General features: G+C 48.5%; 1 protein-coding gene across 2 annotated transcripts in view; it reads left to right on the forward strand.

The window, feature by feature from the left end:
* Window positions 1-21168, forward strand: part of TBC1D2 (TBC1 domain family member 2) — a 42413-nt gene that overhangs the window by 1704 nt on the left and 19541 nt on the right. The window contains exons 2-5 of one of the 2 annotated variants that reach the window (XM_060014450.2): window positions 2345-2486; window positions 4857-5004; window positions 10507-10640; window positions 14724-14920. In XM_060014450.2, the coding sequence (XP_059870433.1) occupies window positions 2345-2486; window positions 4857-5004; window positions 10507-10640; window positions 14724-14920 (621 nt within the window). The remainder of the gene's footprint in view (window positions 1-2344; window positions 2487-4856; window positions 5005-10506; window positions 10641-14723; window positions 14921-21168) is intronic. The other variant, XM_060014451.1, reaches the window with a different exon arrangement.

Here is a 21168-nt window from a genome sequence, read left to right on the forward strand (position 1 = left end):
CCCTACTTGCAGCCCACTGGGCATCTCTTGAGCCCCCTGGATATAGCCCACAGCTTTAGTTCCACTTTACTGTCTGGGCCAGGCTAGTGACCAGGCTGGGGGTGGGGTGGGGAATCAGCAAAAATAATGCAAATTAGGAATTCCAGGACAGGAGGGCAGGCATTTTAGGGTTACTTGGCTTATGGGTCATGTGTCTGCTCCCACACATTGAATGCTGTCTACAGGGTCGCTAACACGTGCCTTTTACTATTCCATTGACCCGTGTGTGTGCCTGGCACTGTGCTAGGTGCTGGGGTGTGGCACAAAATCAGACCTGCCCCCTGGGGCTCAAACCACTTAAGGTCTTGTGAGAGACGGACAGGGAGACTGGCATGCGCAGTAAAATGTTCTGTAGGGACAGTATGATAAGTCTATACCAGAAAGGTGCTGTGACAGGAAGGGTCGGTTCCACTAAGTAGGTGGGGCTATCCAGAGAGGGCCTCATGGGCCAGAGTGGGGGTGGGGTGGGAAGGGGGCGACCACACCTTGACGCTTGAAAGAGAAAATCGGTTTTCTACAAGCAGACAAGAGGGAGAAGGATATTCCAGGCCAAGAAAGCCCCATGAGTAAACATAGGAAAACATGGTACAGCCTGGAATGTCCAGGCAAATCCCAGGAGCCTGGGGTATAGAGGGGCCCACAAGATGGAGTGGAAGAGCAGAGGTCCGAGGGCAGGGCATTTGGCAGGCCAGGGAGCTTGGACTTTGTCTTATGGGCTGTGGGGAAATTGTCAGAGCCTTAAGCAAGGAAGCACTGTGAGATGAAAAAATTGAGAAAGGTCAATCTGGCTTTTGGGTAGAGAACAAGTTAGGAGAAGGCAAGGCTGTGGTTCAGGAGTCCGTCAGGAAGTGGTCAGGAGAGAATGACGGCCGAGCTAGAGCTGTAGCAGTGGGGCGGGAGACAAATGGGGGCGGCTAAGGATGTGAGGGAGGGGTCAGGGGTGGCTTGTGTAACTGGCTGACTGCCTGGTTGGGGCAGTCACTGACAGCAAGGAACCCAGGATGAGGAAACCGCAGGATACACAGTTATATGTCGCCCTCAGTAGACTCCAAGAGGGGAGGGCCGTGTGTGTGGGCTCACCAGTGCCTTCCACAGTCCCTGACACGTATAGTACATGCTCAATATACACCTGTCCAATGAATTAATAAAATGGGTTGTTCGGGTATGGGCTGGAGCTTGTCAGCACAAGGTCATGGTGAAGCCCTGAGAGGGGCTGAGGTCTCTCGGGGAAAGTATATAGAAAGAGAAGAATGGTGGGCATCATTTTATCTGATATGATATCTCCATGACAGGCCGAGGGCCTCTTTCAGGGAGCCCCCAGCCTTGTGCACACCTCACCGTGGTCCTCTTGAGAAGGGGGCTTGCCCTGGTTGCCTGCTGACGTTCTCACATGGCCTTGATTGTGGGCAGCTCTGTGAGGCTCACCATCCACTCCCAGCGCCTATCCAGCTTCTGCAGCCCAACCGATCCTAGGCTTTCTCCATGTAAGTCACAATCTCCCAGCCGTAAATTACAACAAATCTCTGGTCTAGAAGTGGGAGACCCGGGTTCTGGGACCAGCTCTGCCACCACCTGCCTGGACGGCCTCAAAGCCTTAGTTTCTCCATCTATGGAGGGGGCCGATCACTCCCGCCCTGCCTCCCCAGTGGAGGATCCGGCAACATAATGGATGTGAGAGTAGGTATGTGGACCATCCAGTGCTGGGAGACTAACGACCAGCTTCAACCATACCTCATGTGGGCTGCCTGGAGGGTGCCACAATGTTGTGTGCATATGGCTTTCCAGTCCCCAATCACATCATCCCCAAAACAGGAGAGATTCTCCCTATTCCACAAAGTCAGCTAGGACACTGAGATGTCACACAGGGAGATAATGATGCTACTAGGGCCCCAGCCAGGTCAGAATTTCAAAGCTCTCTCCCTCTCTCTTAACACCTCCAAAATATTTTATCCAGTGAGCACATTTTGAGCACCTACTGCATGTCAGGAACTATGCTGTATACTTTACTTTCCTTACTTCATTTCACCCTCATAACCACCCTATGAAATGAGTGTTATCATCACCATAGGACAGATGAGAAAACTGAGGCCCAGAAAGGTTAAGGAACCTCTGAGTGGGAGATCAGAGCCCGATTATCTTCTGTTGCCAAGAAGCATGTGGTGTTTCAGAGGTGTCACCTGCAGTGACAATTTTTTTTTTTCTGGGAAGGAGAGAGTTGCCAAGCCTCCCATGACCTTCCTGCATCCCACACCCAGTGCCACCATGCGGGCACAGGGCCTTGCCAACTAACGCTTGTGCTTCTCAGGCCGCCACCAAGCAAGCGATGCTATACTGGCTGCAGCAGCTGCAGATGAAGCGCTGGGAGTTCCACAACAGCCCGCCTGCACCTCCCGCCGTCCCTGACGCTGCCCTGGCTGGGAATGGGCCCGCCCTGCGCCTCGAGCTAGGTACCCAATGGGCTTGCCTCCTGCCCACACACCCAGGGCTCTTGGTGACCAAGCCTTTACCCTCCTTTTGGGAGTGAGTGGGAGGACCCCTCTGCTAAAGAAGCGGAGAGCCAGGGATGTGACTCAGGATGAGCTAGGGCAACAGTATAGCATCAAGGGCAAGAATATGGGCTCTGAGGCCAGGCTGGCTGGGCTCAGATCCTAATCCTGTGCAGTCTTAGGCAAGTTGCTTAACCTTTCTGAGCTTCAGTTTCCTTCCCTGTAAAATGAGGTTAATAAAGAATACCTACTCCTTAGGGTTATTATGAGGATTAAATGAATCCTTACACCTTAAAGGGTTGGAACAATGCCTGCACATTGTCAGAGCTCAGTAGATGTCAGTTACTATTATGATGATGACAATTACGGAAAGATCTCAAGAAATGAAACTTCCACAGAGTTGCTGTGAGGAAGGTTAATGAGAGAATGCAGTTGTTGTTGTTGCTTCTTACATAAATGCTTTTGTGCTGTGAGTTGAGTAGATCCGTGATCTTATCCCCAGTGTTGCCGTGGGCAGAAGCTTCACCCCCACCAGGTGGCCCACGTGATCCCAAATACTAAAACATCCCAGCATGGAGGAGACCGGGAGCTCATACCCCCCTACCCCCATGCTGCAGCCAGCACTGTGACCAGCAGGTTTCACAGTTGAGACAGACCACCCACCGAGCTGCAGTGTGTCTAACATGCCTCACCCTCAGTTGACAGGGAAGCCCAATGGGCGAGGGCAGGACCTGTGGCCGGACACCTCCTAGACCCTGGTACCCGGACGCTTTACAGACTGAGCTCATCTGCCCTTACCCTTCTCCCCACTTTTCCTTCCCTGAGTAAATGGGCTTCATTTACCTAGTTGCCCCTTCCTGGATCTCAGATAGCCAGTCCAGTCACCTGGGCTGGCCATGTCTACCCTCTGGTCTACATGTCAGATCTAGGCCCTCGCTGCTATTGCCTTGGGTCAGGCCTCAACTCTTAGCTAGAAAACCACAGCAGTCTCCTCTCCAGTGTCCCCATGTCCCAGCCTGCCACCTCAGACCCAACCTCTTCACTGTAACCCGAGCCAGCTTTCTCAAATGAGCGCCTGAGCCCCACCCCGCTTCTGTGGCCGCCCTCCATGTCCCAGGCCCAGTCCCAGCTTTTTAGCACCAGACTCAGGCCTCATCCTTCCTCATCTCACCTCTGCCTGCTCCCCCAGTGCCCGCCTCTTGCTGTGCACTTCAGCAGCACCAGAGGCATCCCTGCCCCCTCTTCTCTGCCTGGTGAATTCCTGCTTACTCTCTATGGCCAAGCTCCACTGCCACCTCCTCCTTTTGCCAGTCTCCTCTTGGAAGCCTTCCGGGACTTTGCCTGCTAAACTGTCTGTGAGCCCTCAACACTTTTTGCAGATGGTTACATTGTGTTCTAATCACAGCGTCCTTGTCAGTCTCTGCCCCCTAGCCCTCAAGGGTGGGGGCCATGTCTTTGTCACCTGTGTCCCAAGTATCTGGTACCCTGCCATGCACATTGGATATTTGTTGAGTGAATGTGTGAGCGAATACATTGAATTTTATCATTAATGAGGAAAGGAATGTAAAGCCCTGAGCAAAATGCCGGGTACATAGTGAGTGTTCAGTGTGTGAGAACTGTCCTAATAATATGATTATTATATGTGTACCTGCACACTGTTACTGTCATAGTAAATGCTCCTTTTTATGGTTTATGATACTCATCTGTAATTTTCCCAGAGAACCCTCTGGGTGTTTTATGCTTGTAAGGACTTTCTTTGGGGAAGGGTTTGTTTGCTTTTGCTTCTGCACTTCTACTCACCCTCCGCTCCCATCTGCGGGAGAGCCAACAGCCCTGGCTGTGCGGGAAACTGCAGCCTGAGCTGACACGGTTGCCGGATCCGCCTCAGTCTAGAAGCAACAAGAAACCCTCCCAAAGACAGAATTCCTGAGTGTCCGGAAATCAGAAGAACCAGGTTATCAGAAGAATGGCTTTGGTTCAGCACACTCAGCGGGCCTCTTCTGGGCCAGCCCCTGCTGTGGGCATGGTTGCGCCACAATGACCAGGCGCCAGTCTCCTGAGGACGCTGCAGGAAGACACAGGAAGCTGTGGTGTAGGCTTCTCTTCTGAAGCCCTTCTCGCAGCAAGCCTTCACCCTCCTGGACCCAGGGCCCCTGTGAAACCTTCCCCAGAAAGACATTCCTGGAGCCCTGAGCAAGCTGGCAGGCCCTGGATTAGCTGTCTGGAGACGGCTGCCCCACCTCTCCAGTCTCCACCCTGTCTAGTCTTTCTAAGTGCAGTGACCGGACCCCAGCCCCAGCGTGAATGATTTTCCTTTTCTTTGTTCCCCAGAGCAAGAGGAGGCGGAGCTAGAGGAGTTCCTGTGTCCCGTGAAAACTCCCACTGGCCTTGTGGGCATGGCAGCTGCCTTGCAGCCGGTCCCTGCTATGCCCTTGGCCCTTCAGAATATCTCCCTCAAGCACCTGGGAACTGAAATACAGTAAGTGCGATGGAGCTGAGGGGCCTGCCAGGCTGCAGGCAGCACCTTCTTTGGAGCTTACAGTGATCCGGTGTGACTCCTCTGCAGGGAGGTGGACTTGGGTTGGGGGTTAGGGGCTTTATTTTCAATTCATTACATCATCACTTTAAAATACTACATTTGTTCTGATTTTTAAAGTAGTACACATTCTTTGTAGGAAGTTAGAAACATCTAGAAAGGTATAAATTTAAAATTACCCATAGTCCTTTCACCCAGACAAGCGTTCTTAGCATCACTTTCCTCACATTTTCTATATACATATATGCATAATTGAGATCATATTCAATGTAATGGAGTGGTGGCTTCACAAATGTCTACATATGTCAAATGCATCAAATTATTCACTTTTCACATGTGTAATTTACTGTATGTCGATTACATCTTAGCTTCTTTTTCATCTCATAATGTGTGATATATACAATTTATATTTCCCACCGGCAGGCTTTGTTTTAAATAGTTCATAAGAAGATAGCACTATGGCCTGAGCTTTGGGGCCAAACTGCTTGCATTTGTATCCTGGCTCCACCAGTCATGGGCTCTTCTGCCCTTGGCAAGTTGTTTGATTTCTCTCTGCTTCACTTAAATTATTCGTACATGTAAATACAACAGTATTTGCCTTACAAGATTAGTGTGTGTGTGTTTGGGGTGGGGCAGGGGGGTTATAAATGGGTTAATACATGTAAACTGCTTTAGAACTGTGCTTGGGGATCAGTAAGCACTTAAATATTATTCTGCTGCTACTATTGTGGCTCTAATTGAAGGGATGGAAGCTTTTGGGAATTCAGACTGTACCTAACGCTGATCCTGTTTGGGTGGTTATTTTCTGTGTGGACTTCAGACAAACTGGGACCTCTTAGAAAGCAGAATAGATTGCTCCCTGAACTTAGATTAGAGCCCCCGCCTCGTGTGACTCAAGCGAATCATTTCTCTCTGTCGGCCTCAGTGTTTGAATTTGCTTGGGTAACTAGCAGGGGAGTGATGCCGTTCTCAGGAGAGAAGCAGGTTTTAGGGAAAATATGATGAGTGTCCTTTAGGGTCTGCTGGCTAGAGATGGAACTACCCCACAGACATTTGGATGGAAAGGCCTAGAACTCAGGAGAGAGATCTGAGCCAGAGAGAGAGACTTGGCGGGTATGGGACCTGGTTGAGCCCCCCAGGGTGAGAGGACAAGGACGGCGCCCTGCAGGGGATCTTCCCATGGGAGGAGCTGGAGGGCACTGGGTACATGGGGAGCCTGCTGTGGGGACAGGGGATCTGAGAAGGCCAGCCACCCAGCCAGTGTGTGTCCAGGGCGTTCTCACCAAGATTAAGCCAGGTTCGTGCCTAATGATGGCCACCCAACAACAGAAGCAGAACCGAGAACCTGCAGAGACCAAGAAAGGAAGGAAGTTTCCGAGGATCAGTCAGTTATGTGTCATAAACCACAGAAAATGTGAGACGGTTTTCCAAGTGCCCTGGCTGCTGACAGCCCCAGAAAGACCAGGGTTGCCCTTGTCTCCTGCACCCCCTTTCCCTGGCGGGTCTTGGTGCTTGCTCTTGGGTCTGCCATGAGCCCAGGTCATACTCGAGGAAGGACACTGTGCTAGGTGCTTTACACTCTCAACAAGATGTCTGGACAAACCTGTGAAGTGGTATCTAATGGTTAAGTTCTCAGACCATGGATTAGACATCCAAGTCTATTGCTCAGCCCCACCATTTACTCATTCTGTGGCTTTGGTTACCTGTCCTTTCCAAATCAAAGTTCTCACTGTGCAGTGGAGGTTATAGTAGTGCTTACTTCATTGGGCTGTTGTGAGGAGTAAAAGAGTTAAATGCATGTGGGTGAAGATTAGATGAGTTGAACTCCTAGGGTTTATCTTAGACCTGGCCCATGCAAGGCCCCAGTCATTGTTTGTTGTGGATATGTTCCTCATCCCATTGCAGATGGGAAAATCCAGGCTCAGAGAGGATAAATGTCCTGCCCAAGGTTATCTATCCTTCCAGAACAAGTCCTTGTGACCACTACTCCCATGCTGACCAGGCCTTTCAGACCTAGAGCTAAACCTCCACAGAAGATGATCCATGAACTGCTCCAGGCAAAGTCAATACGTTTATGAAATGGAGATGCCTCTTCCAAGCACAGTAGTTTGGCTGGGTAATGGCCACCTGGGCTGTGACAGTAGTTAGTGAGCTGCCCATCCTCAGAGGAGACGTGTGCTAGGGCTTAGAATGATCTTTGTTGCCCTGAAATTGGGGTTTCTATGCCTTCCCACACCCCAGGGGTGACTGCTTGTGAGGCCCTAGACACATTGGGGAGGCTGCAGCCCCTGGACAAGGGGAAGTATGGGCAACAGTGATGGTCACCCCACCCAGCCAGTGCCCCTGGCCATAGGGATGTGCCCCAGGGTCCTTGCCAAATCATGTGGCCTATGGTGTGTGAGATCCATGTAATGGGGCTCAGAAAGACGCAGCACAGAGTGATACTCAGTAAATAGTGCCTCTCATGGTCATCATTCATATTAATATGACCACCACCCTTTTATTTTTAGATGGGTAAAGTAAGAACTAAGAAGAGGAAATGACTAGCCCAAGGAGTCAGGGCTCCTTATTTAAGGTCAGGTGTTAGGAGTGCTGAGTTCTAATTTCTTCTCTGTTCTAAATTTAATTGATTAATTTTTACCTTCCATCAGTCATCTGTACTCTCCATTGAAGTACAATCTCACTCTTTTCCTATTCGAGACCCAACTATACCAAAAAACTGCATTTTGTTTTAAAAACAAGTTTAAGATCAAATGATAGTTCTTTGAAAAGATTAACAAAGTTGACAAACATTTATCTAGAAAGACCAGGAAAAGAAAGCAGACTCAAGTGACTAAAATCAGGAACAAGAGAGGGGACGTTACTACCAACCTTACAGAAATAAAAAGGTTTATAAGGGAATACCATGAACAATTCTATGCTAATAAATTAGATAACTTAGATGAAATGGACAAATTCCTAGAAAGACAAATTACTGAAACTGACTCAAGAAGAAATAGAAAATCTAAGTAGACCTGTAGCAAGTAAAGAGATTGAATTAGTTATCAAAAAATTACACCCCACCCCACCAACACACACACATGCACACACACAAAAACCTAGGACCAGATAACTTCACTGGTGAAGTCTACCAAACATTAAAGAATAGATACCAATTCTTCACAAACTGTACTACCACTCCCCACAAAAAAAGAGGAAAGAACATTTCCTAATTCATTCTATAAGGCCAATATTATCCTGATAACCAAAACCACACAAAGGTAATGTTTTGAACACCCAGAGCCTTCACCTAGACTCTCCTTATATTAATTTTGCCAGCAGGCTTCTTTTTCTAACTTCACAGAGGGCATGGACCTTCATGAATCTCAGCTTTATGTAAGAATTTCAGTTTTAACTTCATACTTTGCATGGGTCCAAAACCTTGTTTTCTTTCCTCCTTTGCAACCAAGGTTCTAGGTTTCTGGTATCAACAGTTTATTTCTGATCACAAGAAAAAATAAATGTAACTATGGGTGGTGATAGGTGTTAGCTAGACTTACTGTGGTGATCCTTTTGCAGTAAGTATATGTATTAAATCAATATGTTGTACATTTGAAACTAATATAATATTACATGTCAGTTATATTTCAATTTAAATAAAGCAGTTGATCCCTGGACAAACTCATGTCCTCGCCAACTTTCACAATAATAATGCTGCAAACAAACACTTCAAAATTCAGTGTCATATAATAATAAACATTCATTTCCTGCACATCTGGGTTCACGTGATACAGGCTAGGTTCACCTGGTCTTGGCTCCAAGCCGTTGGGAAGATCTAGGTTTCCTCAACATATTTCTCACATTCCATGGACCAGCAGCTATGAGGCATGTTCCTCAAGAGGGCAAGCCCTACATGCAAGCACATTTTAAGCCTATATTTACATTATATCTGCCAACATCCCTTTGGCCAAAGCAAATCACATGGCTGTGCCCAAAATCAAAAGGAGGAGGGGGATGTACTCTGCTCCTGCGGAGGTGGAGGGGAAGGGGTAAATATTTGTTGAAAAGTAATTTAATCTATATATGCATCTTCCTCTTTACTTCCCACTTGAGTTTCAACTCCTTTTTTGTGTTTAGTCCCTAGGGATTTTCCCTTCCTTTTCTGAGAATTCAACTAAATACTTTTGAAATATGTTTTGCATTTATCTAGCATCTAGGTAGATGTTTGTGGAACAAGGGTTTTTCAGATATTTTGTCCACCATATTGCTAGACGTATACATCACATGGAGGGATGATAGCGCAAAGCCAGGACTCCATCACAAGTCTACAGACTTTTTCAGCCTTTTGTTTTCTGGCCATGCTATTGCTGCCCTTTAGATAATTGACCTCCTCCTGAAGTGTTTTTCAAACTGTTGACCAGTAAGAAATACATCTTACTATATGGCTCAATACACATATATGTAATTCACAAAATTTTAATCCTTTCTAAGTGGGGCGCATTCTGATATTTTCTATTCCATTTTTTTAAGTGCTGGTCGTGATACTAAACTGATTTTACAGTCTACCAATGGCTCACATCCTGCAGTTTGAAAAACACTGACCTAGTGAACTCTTTAGTCATTTTTTCTTCCTTGTTATTAGTTTTGGAATATGTCGACTTTTATACCTTTGCAAAGAGAAAACAAACTCAATTGAACTGCCTTTTCATCCAACTCATGAACTTCTCTGTGGCCTGTGGTGCCAGGCTAGCCTTTGGGGCTACCTAGTTCCTTCCTGCAAAACAAACATCTATTGAGTCTGTACGCTGGGCACATGTGACCCAGTGCCAGGTGCCAGTAGGCATGCAGGTAGGTTAGTGCTCAGTTCTTGAAGAAAAGACACCACTACTCAGTCTAGACAAGTACTTGGTCAAAGAGTGACCCATGCATGAAGTGCAGTAAGCTCCTTGGAGGCTGTGAGGTGATCAGTGAAGGCTACAGAGAGAACAGGTCTGAGCAGGGAAAGAAAGCAAGGGGAGCAAGAGGCCAGGAGGTGTTTGGAACTTTTCTCAGCAGAAGTAGGGAGCCACTGGTGATTTTTAAGCCAGGTGGTTATAAGACCAGGTGAAGGTTTTGGGAAAGTTAGTTTGGCAAATCCATTTCAGTGAATAAAGCAGACAAATGCCCCTGCCCTCATGGAGCTTATATTCTAGCAGTGGGGTTGGAGGCAGAGGAGTCAAGCTTGTATTGTTTACAAGGAATACTGCGTATCAAAGGTGATCTGCATGATGAAAATGGAAAGGAGAAGGGTAAGGGTGATGGGAGAGGCTCAGATGGGTTGCCTCCTGCAGGGTGCCTGCAGTCAGGCAGACTGATCAAGTCATGACTGGGGTGGAGATGCAGCCTGAGCGCCAGCAGTGGCAGCAGGAAGGGTAGTGGGCAAGATAGCAGGGCTGTCAGCCCCATGATCCTCTATTTTCCTTTCAGAAACACAATGTACAACATCCGGGGCAACAAGCAGACCCAAGGAACAGGCCACAGACCCTCAGGAGAAGATTCTTCACTGAGCGAGGAGCCTCAGAGGGAGGAGCAGCCCTCGCCTCCTGACCTCAGCGCCCCAGGTGAGCCTCTGCCTGGGTCTGAGCTGCCTTCAGAGACTAAGTGGGTGCCCTCTCTCCTCCCCGTAAACAAACATCCGTGCTTTTGTGTGTCAAAGATTCAACTCTCCAGGTCACTCCTCCTGGGCTTCCATGGGTTTGGTAGTAATGATTCATTCTTTCTTTCTTTCTCTCTTTCTCTCTTTCTTTCTTTCCTTCCTCCCTCCCTCCTTTCTTTCTTTCTTTCCTTTTTTTTTTTTAACTTGTGGTAAAAATACATAACAAAATTTACCACTTTAACCAATTTTAAGTGTATAATTCAGTGACATTAGGTACATTCACGTTCTTGTGTAACCATCACTACCATCCATTTCCAGAACGCTTTTCATCTTCCCAAACTGAAACACCAAGCAATGATTCTTGAAGTAATAAGGGAAAATATCTGTTGCTTTTTCTTTCTTCCTTTTTTAAAAAAAATTTATAAGGAAAGGATATAAAAATGCTTTTCTGGGATGATTAAAATCAGATCTACCTGAAGAAGCAGAACAAATGACCTCAAGGTATTCATCCCCTCTGTGACATGGCACTTTATTTCTTTTACAAAATATTAGGACCCATCAGGGGTGTTTGACATCTTTGAAATTAGCATAAATGCCCTTAAAACATGTTTTAACTATGTAGAAACAGTTGGGAGAAAACTGGCTAAGGCAGCACTGAGGGGTCTTATGGTAGAGAGGACCCCTGAGCTGTGTACAAATTACTGTAGAAAAAGCACCGCTTTGGAGCAGTGCCTGATGAGGCCCCACAGATCACGATGAATAGCCCAAGAGAAGATCAGTACTGTATCTAATCAATAATAATAATAGAACTAGCACTTACATGTAGCAGGTACTTTGTGCCAGGGCTACTCTAAGCCTTTTTTTTTTTTTTTTTGGTAACAGTTTCATTCTGATATAATTCACATACCATACAATTCACTCCTTTGAAACATATAATTCAGTGGCTTTCAGTATCTTCACAGAGTTGTGCAACCATCACCATAATCAAATTTAAAACATTTGTATTACCCCCAGAAGAAACCCCATACCCCTCAGCCATCAGTCCCAGTCTCCACCTCTGGGCAACCACTAATCTACTTTCTGCCTCTGTAGATTTGCCTGTTCTGGACATTGCATATAAATGGAATCTACAATATGTAGTCTTCTGTGATTGGTGTCTTTTACTCAGCAGAATCTTTTCAAGTTTCATCCACATGCACGAAGCGCTTTATGTGCATTAACCTGTTTAGTCTTTACAACAACCTGAGCGGAAATACTGTTCTCCTCATTTAATAACTGAGGGAACTGGGAACGGATGTGAGGAGTGACTCGCTCACAGCTGCACAGTGAGTAACAGAATAGGATTCAGACCAAACAGTCTGGCCCCATATTCCTGCCTGAAGCCTCTTTTCTGAGTCAGTGACTTTGCAAACAACCTCTTTATTGCCATGAAACCTTGTCCCCATAAACAAAATCTGATACACAAAGCAAATAAAAGCAGAGTTGAGGCAGGGTTGGGAGTCCAGGCTCCCCCTCAGCCCCTCCCACCCCACCCTCTTCCCTTCCCAGCCAGCCCTTGAGGCGATCCCATGAAATCCTAGGGTGCTGATTGAAAACCACTGTCTTAGGCCTCTGTTTTTCCCAACTATAAGATGGGCACAGTGATCCTACCCTGCCTGCCCTCAGGGTTGGTGTACAGTAGCCTGCAGGGCTCCAGGGAGCCTCCCTGCCCTCTTAGATCCTGTGGCAGGAAAGAAAAAGAAGCATTGCATTCCTCTGAGCTCTGCAGGCTGCTTTGTACCTGGCTCGACCAGATTTCTTTTAAGCCTGGAACAAGACCGTTCTGTTCTTGTACTCAACAAGGCCAAGGAGTTTCTGGTTCCTGTCACCTACTAGAGTAGTTTTTTGTCTGCTCAATACTATTTGGTTGGCTCTTGGCCTGGTCCCCAGAAGAAAGTTGCTAAGTCATTCAGCTTGTCCTGCAAGCCCTGCCTGTCCCCTCCCCTGGGATCTCATACCACATCCTTATTTTTAATATCATAGTCCCAAAAGAACTGGGTATGACTTACTACAGTGTATATCAGGGGGAAGATAAATGAGTAATTTGAGTTAGAAAATTTAGATAGGCTCAAGAAAAAATCCTGCGGTGTACCAAAGGTGGGCAGCAAATGTGGCTCTGAGCTTCTCAGCAGCCAAGGCAAAGAGGGAAATGCAAGTGGTTAGGTTACTTCCGGTGTCCATAAGACTATAAACACATATCTTAAAAGAAGCAAAGCTGGCCCTGAGAGCTAAGAAGAATTTATCTTGGGGCCTCATAACGGACATAATGTGTATGTGCCCTGTGATCAAAATTCTCAGTCTCTTGACCATATAATCAGGCCATTACATGTCCCTTGATGCAGGCTGATGGCAGAGCCCTAAAGCACAGGCTGAGGGTAGGGCAGGACAAGGCGGTCTGGGTGAGTGATTCTCTAACATTGGATTTAAGAATAAAATTTAGGGACTTCCCTGGTGGCGCAGTGGTTAAGAATCCACCTACCAATACAGGGGACATGGGTTCGAACCCTGGTCCGGGAAGATCCCACATGCCGTGGAGCAACTAAGCCCATGCGCCACAACTACTGAGCCTGTGCTCTAGAGCCCGCGAGCCACAACTGCTGAGCCCGCATGCCACAACTACTGAAGCCTGTGCGCCTAGAGCCTGTGCTCCGCAATAAGAGAAGCCACCGCAATGAGAAGTTCGTGCACCACAACGAAGAGTAGCCACCGCTCGCCTCAACTAGAGGAAGCCCGTGCACAGCAACGAAGACCCAACGCAGCCAAAAATAAATAAATAAATAAATTTATTTAAAAAAAAAAAAGAAAGAAAGAAAATTTAGCACCAGTCAACAAACATTTTCTGTAAAGGGCCAGATAGTAAATATTTGAGGCATTGTGGGCCATACAGTCTCTGTTGCAAGTACTCAACTCTGCCTTTGTGGAGTGAAAGCAGTACAGACAATGCACAAATAAATGGGCATGGCTGTATTCCAATAAAACTTTATTTACAAAAGCAGGCCTCCCGATTTGGTCTGTGGGCTATTGGTTGCTGACCCAGGCTCTGCTGGAAATAAAAGGATACAGCCTTGAGACATTCAGCTGTGGGAGATATGTCTCCTAATTTAGCTTGTAATTAGAATCAAATGAGAGTTTACATTACTCACTGGGGCAAGTATGCAGAGTACAGATATTTTGTGCTCCTGTCAATGGACAGATCTGTGTGCCTTGAAAATCGCCCAGAGCCTGGAGGTCAGATCCTGAAATAAGAAAAAATACATCCTGCCTGGGCCCGTGCCTGAGGAGATGGCCACCTGGCAAACACTAGCGGGGCAGTAGGAGGTAACCCATGCAGGTTGAGATTGGAGGGTAGGGAACAGAGGGAATAGGGAACAGAGGGTAGAGGATGGGCTGGATGACCCGGCACAGTGTAAACAGTGTTTATATAGTCCAGTGGTTCTCAGAGTATGATCCCTGCACAAGCTGTATCAGCATCACCTAGGAACATTTAAAAATACAAATTCTCAAGCTGTGCCCCAGGCCTATGGAATGGAAAGCTCTGGGAGTAGGGTCCCCAAACTGCACTTTTTAAAAATATTTTTTAAAATAAATTTATGTATTTATATATTTATTTTATTTTTGGCTGCATTGGGTCTTCATTGCTGCACGCGGGCTTTCTCTAATTGCGGCGAACAGGAGCTACTCTTCATTGCGGTGTGAGGGCTTCTCATTGCGGTGGCTTCTCTTGTTGCGGAGCATAGGCTCTAGGTGTGTGGGCTTTGGTAGTTGTGGCACGCAGGCTCAGTAGTTGTGGCGCATGGGCTTAGTTGCTCCGTGGCGTGTGGGATCTTCCTGGACCAGGGCTCGAACCCGTGTCCCCTGCATTAGCAGGCAGATTCTTAACCACTGCGCCACCAGGGAAGTCCCCCCAATCTGCATTTTACCAAGCCTTCCAGGTGCTTCTGCAGCAAGCCCAAGTTTGAGAACTGCTGAAGCCACTGATCACAACCTCTGTGTTCCTCCTCTTGAGCAGGAAAAGATCCAGCGGATTCTCCAAAGCCTACACCCAAGTCCTCTCTGACCGCCAATCTCATTCAGAAAGCCAAGCGCCAGAGCAACACCTTCCCGCTCTTCACCGAAGGACTCACACGGAACCGAACCGCCCAGGAGAAAGTGCTGGCCTTGGAGCAGCAGGTTCTGATGCTCACCAAGGAGCTAAAGGCTCAGAAGGTGAGCTCTGGCCCCAGAGACACCCCAGGCTCCAGTGGACCCCTCTGGGCCTGGAGCCCCTGGACAAGCTAGATGTGATGCGTTAGCCAGCCTGTGGTCCTTAACTGCCAAACTGCAGGTGGCTGGAAATGCTGTGCTGTTGATCAGTCAGGGACATACTGTCACTTGAGCTATGGGACAGAAGGCCACCAAGGGCAGGTCTCTCGGATCTCTCCTGGGAGACTGTGCATGATCTGACCCCACACCCGAAGACACAGTGTTTGGAGGAGGGTAATCTGCATGCAGGGTCCTCGGAGGGGCCACCGAAGGAACTGGGGGATCTTTGATCTGGCAGCTGGTAACTGGGTACAGGACAGAGAAACCAGGCTGAGCCAGGCCCAACAGAGGACAGTGACAGGGAGGAAGATTTAGGCTTCATAGAGAGAGAAGTTAATTATAGCAGTTAAGAAAGAAAGAGCTACATGGTCATTGTAGGTAACAGATCACATATATACACAGACATTAAAATCACTCAAAAATCCCACAACTCAGAGAGTAAATCAAGTTCACATCCAGGGGTGACCTCATGAAGTAGTAAGGGTCACATGGCGGGGAGGCAATGGGGGATGCAGCATGGGCAGTAGGCTCTCTTTTTTTTTTTTATTTGTTTGTTTGTTTTGCGGTACGCGGGCCTCTCACTGTTGTGGCCTCTCCCGTTGTGGAGCACAGGCTCTGGACGCTCAGGCTCAGCGGCCATGGCTCATGGGCCCAGCAGCTCCGCAGCATGTGGGATCTTCCCAGACCGGGGCACGAACCCATGTCCCCTGCATCGGCAGGCGGACTCTCAACCACTGCGCCACCAGGGAAGCCCAGTAGGCTCTCTTTAGCACAATAAAAGTGACTAAGCCAGCACAGTTGTTACCAAAACTCCTGAGCGTGGTGCCTGTGGTACTCTAGTGATGGTACCCACTGAGGGCCCAGGCTCCTTTTCCTCTGAGAGGAAGGCCTCAGCTCTCTTGCTTGAGCTTTGGCTACTCTACATCTCTGTCTGCTTTATTTCTGGTCTTGCTCCTGGGGAAGTAAGGGGTATACTTCTAAATATTCTCCCCTTTGTACATTTCTTTTCCTTTCTGCTCTGTTTTTAGAGGACACAGTCCAGAAAAATGCTCTCCCTACCTAGTTTTGCCCCTTCTCTGCCTTTCTTGCCCCTAAACAGTTATTACAGGAACCAGCAGAGGCTTCATTCCTGGCAGCTCAGGGGTTACATTTAATGAAGCAGCTGGTGATTAGAGTCCTCAAAGGAGGAAGCTCAATCATTCATGTGTTCTCAATTCATTTGTTTATTCACAAAGCTTTTATTGAGGGCCTGTTACAGGCATGCAGTGTTCTAGGTGCTGGGGAACAAACAGTGAGAAAAGACACAGCCCTGCCCTTGCAGGCTTATAGCACCCAAATGTATCCTTACAGCATGTGAAGTCTCCTCTGATGCCACTTAGCAGCCCAGCCATCACTCTTTTCCTCCGTCACCTTTGCGTTCCTGTCATGAGGCTGCTGGCCGCTCCTGAGAGCTGAGGGCATTAAGCTGAGCTGTAGCAGCTTCCTGATCCCTGTATCAGTACAGCTTCAGTCCCAAACCCGACCTGGAAAGGAAGAGCCATGTAGAATGTAAACACCACTTGTCGTTCCCGTGCTTCTTCCCCTACTTTCTAGGAAATGTGGGCAGCCTCCCGTGACTCGGCCTTTCCTTCTAAGGCATTAGGAATTGTGAAATGAAGTGGAGAGGCCCCGGGAGACCTAGATTTCATTCCGCTCTTGGAGATTAGTACGGGCTGCCCAGGATGTTGACAACTCCCCTACAGTCAGAGTGAAAATGTCAGGAGGAAGTTGTTCCAACATTAAAGAATCTGGACTTTTTTACTAATTCACTTTCCAGCAGACCTCAACCCTGTCCTGGGGCAGATAGTGGGGAGGAGATCAAGTCTTGGGGTTTAGCTTTTGACTCACGAAATGAGTGGATAGTGTGCTCTCTGACCCATCTCCCAGATGGCCGCACCGCCCCGGCACACAGGATCTTAGTTCCCTGACCAGGGATCCAACCCACGCCCCCTGCAGTAGAAGCGCAGCGTTCTAACCACTGGACCTCCAGGGAATTCCCTCCTCCTCTTTATATGGACTTATAATCATGTTTTCTGAAGAGGCCTGTGCCCAGATTCATAAAGCTGGGTGCCTGGCACCCAGCAGCTGCCCCAAACATGCAGGCTTTGATTATTTTGGCTGTGACTGTGGCATTCCCTGCTCTCCTTGTTGATTCCTTCCCGCCTTACGAGGGGTAAAAGCACCCCCCTCCCTCCCCGAGGGGCTCTGGGAGATGTGCTTGTGGGTATAGCAGTGATGGGAGGAGGCCGTCCTTACCTTTATTCCACATTTAGAAGGGGGACCCCAGCCAGACCAACTGTGGGGTTTCATGTTCAACCCAAATACCAAAACCAGTGAGGAGGAGAGAAAGAGACTGACTCTTGACCTAGAGGTAACACAAAGGAGTCTGGCACAATCTTGGGGTGCCCATTGGTACCCCAGGCACTCAGAAATGCTGGTCAGAGAGCAGCTCTCCATCTGAGACCTTTTAAATGTAATACCTCAGCTGGGGAAACAGTCCCCTGGACTTCCTGGGCCCATGTCTGCACGATGCCCTCCTGTGTCTCTTCAGTGGGAAGGTGCCTCAGGCTGCAAGGGGACATGGGAACTGGGGGTCTCATCCTGGCTCAGCCAGCCAGGCAGGCACTGCCAATAGCTTTAGTGATTTTTAAGAATTTGTATCTCAAACTCTGTTGGATGCTATGGAGGGCACTGAGGTACACTGGGCCAAACCCCTGCCCTTGGGGACCTCACCCACTGGATTGAACACAAGTAACTGCTGGTATGAAGTGTGGCCCCAGTACTGTGCTGGCTGGTGCCTTCCACACACTGTCTCTCCTCTTTACACCAGTTATCCTCTCCTTTTCCTGACAGACTGGAGTTCTGAGAGGTTCTGCGTGCCCATGACCTCCTGGGCGCTGAGTCAGGGTTCAGGCTCTGGTCTGCCTGCCTCCAGAGCTTCTGCCCTCTTCACTGCACCGCGTTCAAGGGGCTCAGAGAAGGTGGCTGACTAGTCCGAGGTCACGCAGCTGGAAGAGCCAGGACGTAGGCACTGGTCTCCTTCCCCAGGTCCAGGACCCCTCACAGCCCAGCCGTCTCCTCCATGCTCTCGCAGTGTAGCCCAGTATCGGACACAAGCACCGTGACTGCTCCTCAGAAAAAATGAATGCACTCCCTGTGATTCCAATACCCCTTAAGCCATTATCCATCCCAGTCCCCTGCAGCGCTGGCCCCCCAAGAGATTTGGACTCTGGGAGACGGCACCAGATGGCAGCTTGGCCTGGTGACTCAGGCTTTCAGAGTCGGCAGCGTTGCACCCAACCTGAAGGCTGTCTGCTCCGACAGATGGAGGGCTGTTGTTTGTGGGGATGTTGGCTGCCAGGAATGGTGAACCCCTCCCCCGGGCCCTGCCAGGGGCCAGGTTAGCTCACTCAGGATTACTTGGTGAAGGTATATAATTCAGTGAGGAAACTTGATCAGAGCAAGGTGCCGCCTCTCCCTTCCCTAGGGCCCCAGCCGGGGACTTCAGGGTACAGGCCCTGGGGAGGGGTACGGGCCTTAGAGGGAGAGGGGGTGAGAGGGCCCCCGTGCTTGGGGAGGCACACTTGTCACAGTTTCTCTCTCACCCTTTCAGTGACTCTTGGTGGAGTAGGACCATCATCTCCATTTTACATACGAGAAAGCTGAGGTTCAGTTTTCTGAAACACCCGCATTAGTGGATCTGGAATGGGAACCGAGGCCTCTGTAACTCCCAAGCCAGTGCTCTTTCACCTGTTCCCAGCTGGCACCGAGCCCCTTAGGGGTCAGAGGCCGTCATGTCCAGGGCACTTCCAGTCCAGTGCTCTTTCCACAAGCACTGTTGGACTCACCCACCTTGATTCTAGTGAGCAATGAAGGTATCCACACTTTAATAAGATAAATGATTTATTGGCTTTTAAAATGTTTACTAAAATGACAACTTATTAACAGTTGTCAAAATCTAAGATCGACCAAACAATGATTCAATTAAGAAGTATTAAAAGTGTCACTTGATCAGCTCTTCTACTTCAAGACTTGGTCCTAAGGCATTGCTTATGACTGGGAATTGGAAAACAACCCAGATGTCCATCCTAGGAGGTGGGATGAAGGGAACTTTGTGCTCCATACAAGGAATACTCTTGAACTGTTGCAAATGATAGTGTTGCTTGATAATGACTGACCTGGAGAGGCGTCATCACATTGTAAGGACGAAAGCAGCCTCAAAATGGGATATTCAAGTTTTCTTTTCGTTTTCATTATTTCTATTTGATGTATATGTGCATTTTTGTGACTGGCTTAATTCACCTAGCATAAGGTCCTCAATGTTCATCCATGTTTTAACATGTGATGGGATTTCCTTCCTTTTTAAGACTGAGTAATATTCCATTGTATGCCACATTTTGTTTATCCATTCACCATCGACAGACACTTGGGTTGTTTCCACCTCTTGGGTCTTGTGAATAATGCTGCTATGAACATGGGTTATTCCCATTTTTAAAGAAATTGAAAGAAGCATTTCGATGCAGAATCCGTTAACTGCACATCATGAAGAAGTGAAGGGTCTTAGGATTGGAGTTGGGAGCCTTCTGTTCTAGCTGCAGTTTTCCCAGTCATGGGGATCCACCAGGTTCCTTTAGTCCTCTCTTGTCCTTTCTTGAGCTTCAGTCTCCCTGCGTGAGAGCGGGGTGACTGAACCAGGTGGTCTCCCAGGGCCATCCAGCCTCCAGCTTTTCCGAATCCATGATCCATTCCCACTCCTCACTTTACACTTCCTGCTCTGGCTCCATCCCTCTCCCGGGTTCCTTTCTTCCTGTCTTATTCTGGTGCAGGGGTCCTGGGGTGGGAGGACAGCCTCCCGGGCTGGTCTTGGATTTGAAGAGCCAGATGTGGGAAGGGAGAGACAGCTGATGTAGTGAAATGGGCTTCAGAGTTGACTCTCCCAAAGTTGGCAGACAGATACCCCCCTGATTCTGAGGCTAGGGCAAGTCTGAGCAGTGGCACGTACTGGTTATTTCACCAGGCAGTTACCCCAGGTAATCTCCAAATCTCAGCTGACTCAGAAAATGGTCTAGGCTTCTCAGTTATCCTGCAGCCACAGGAATGTTGATCTGGGTCAGTACCGCCTTGGGAAGCTGACTTCTAAATCCCTGACGTGCCAGTTCGGTTTGCAGCCACCTGCCCCTCCCCACCTTCCTGCCACACCCAGGACCCACAGCTCCGTACCTGTTCCTTCATCCCATTGAGGCTTTGCTCAAGCTGTTGGCTCAGCCTCGTCTGGAAAGCCCTCCCAACACTCAGCTCCCACTTTCTGCCCTTGTCTCCCACCTGCTGCTTGACCTCACTGGCCCTCCTCATTCTTCAGGATCAGTTTAAACTGCTCTGCCTTTCTGTGGAATGTACTGGTCTTCCCCGGCCTCCGCCCCAGGCAGAAGTCATCGCCTGCTGCCCTGAGTCCCCACAAACACCCTTGCTTCCCCCTCTCACGGTAAATCATTCCGTGACAGTGGTTCACCTTTGCTCCTACCAGCCTTCGTGGTCCTTGAGTGTGGGAACTGTGACTGGCGCCTCTCTGGGTCCCAGGGGCTGGCACTGAGTGAGTGCTTGATAAAGGTTAGATGGATGGATAGAAGAGAGAGAACCAGAGAAGGGACAGTCACTAGTACCAAGGTTTCGGAAGGTGTATGCTAATTTGGTCTTATTGTTAGCTTCTGAAATGAAGTCATGATTTTGGGCAGTTCTCCAAAATGGAATTGTTCTCAGCCTATCCAGCCAATCATTTATTTAAACACTTTGGCATGCATACAGTTAATGTGTCCCCAGGAAACCACGCTTTTCCACATGAGACTGGCCTGGAGCACAGCAGTGTGAGCTAAAGGCCCTAACTGCCGGGTCTGCGGTTCAGGTTCACGTGGGACTGGCTGCTGGGCTGTCTGGCTTCTGATATGCTGATCCTGGTCCTGAATGAATTCACATCCCTGCTTTGGAGCAGGACAGGTCCCTGAATGCTGGGGAGGTTGGAAGCTTGAAGGCACAGGGAGCCACACCTTGAATTTCCACATGAATCGGCTGCCCCTGCCAAGGAATAAATCGAAGCCGTTGCTTCTGAACTCCCAGGT

Source organism: Delphinus delphis, chromosome 6 (genome assembly GCF_949987515.2).
Source record: "Delphinus delphis chromosome 6, mDelDel1.2, whole genome shotgun sequence".
NCBI lineage: Eukaryota > Metazoa > Chordata > Mammalia > Artiodactyla > Delphinidae > Delphinus > Delphinus delphis.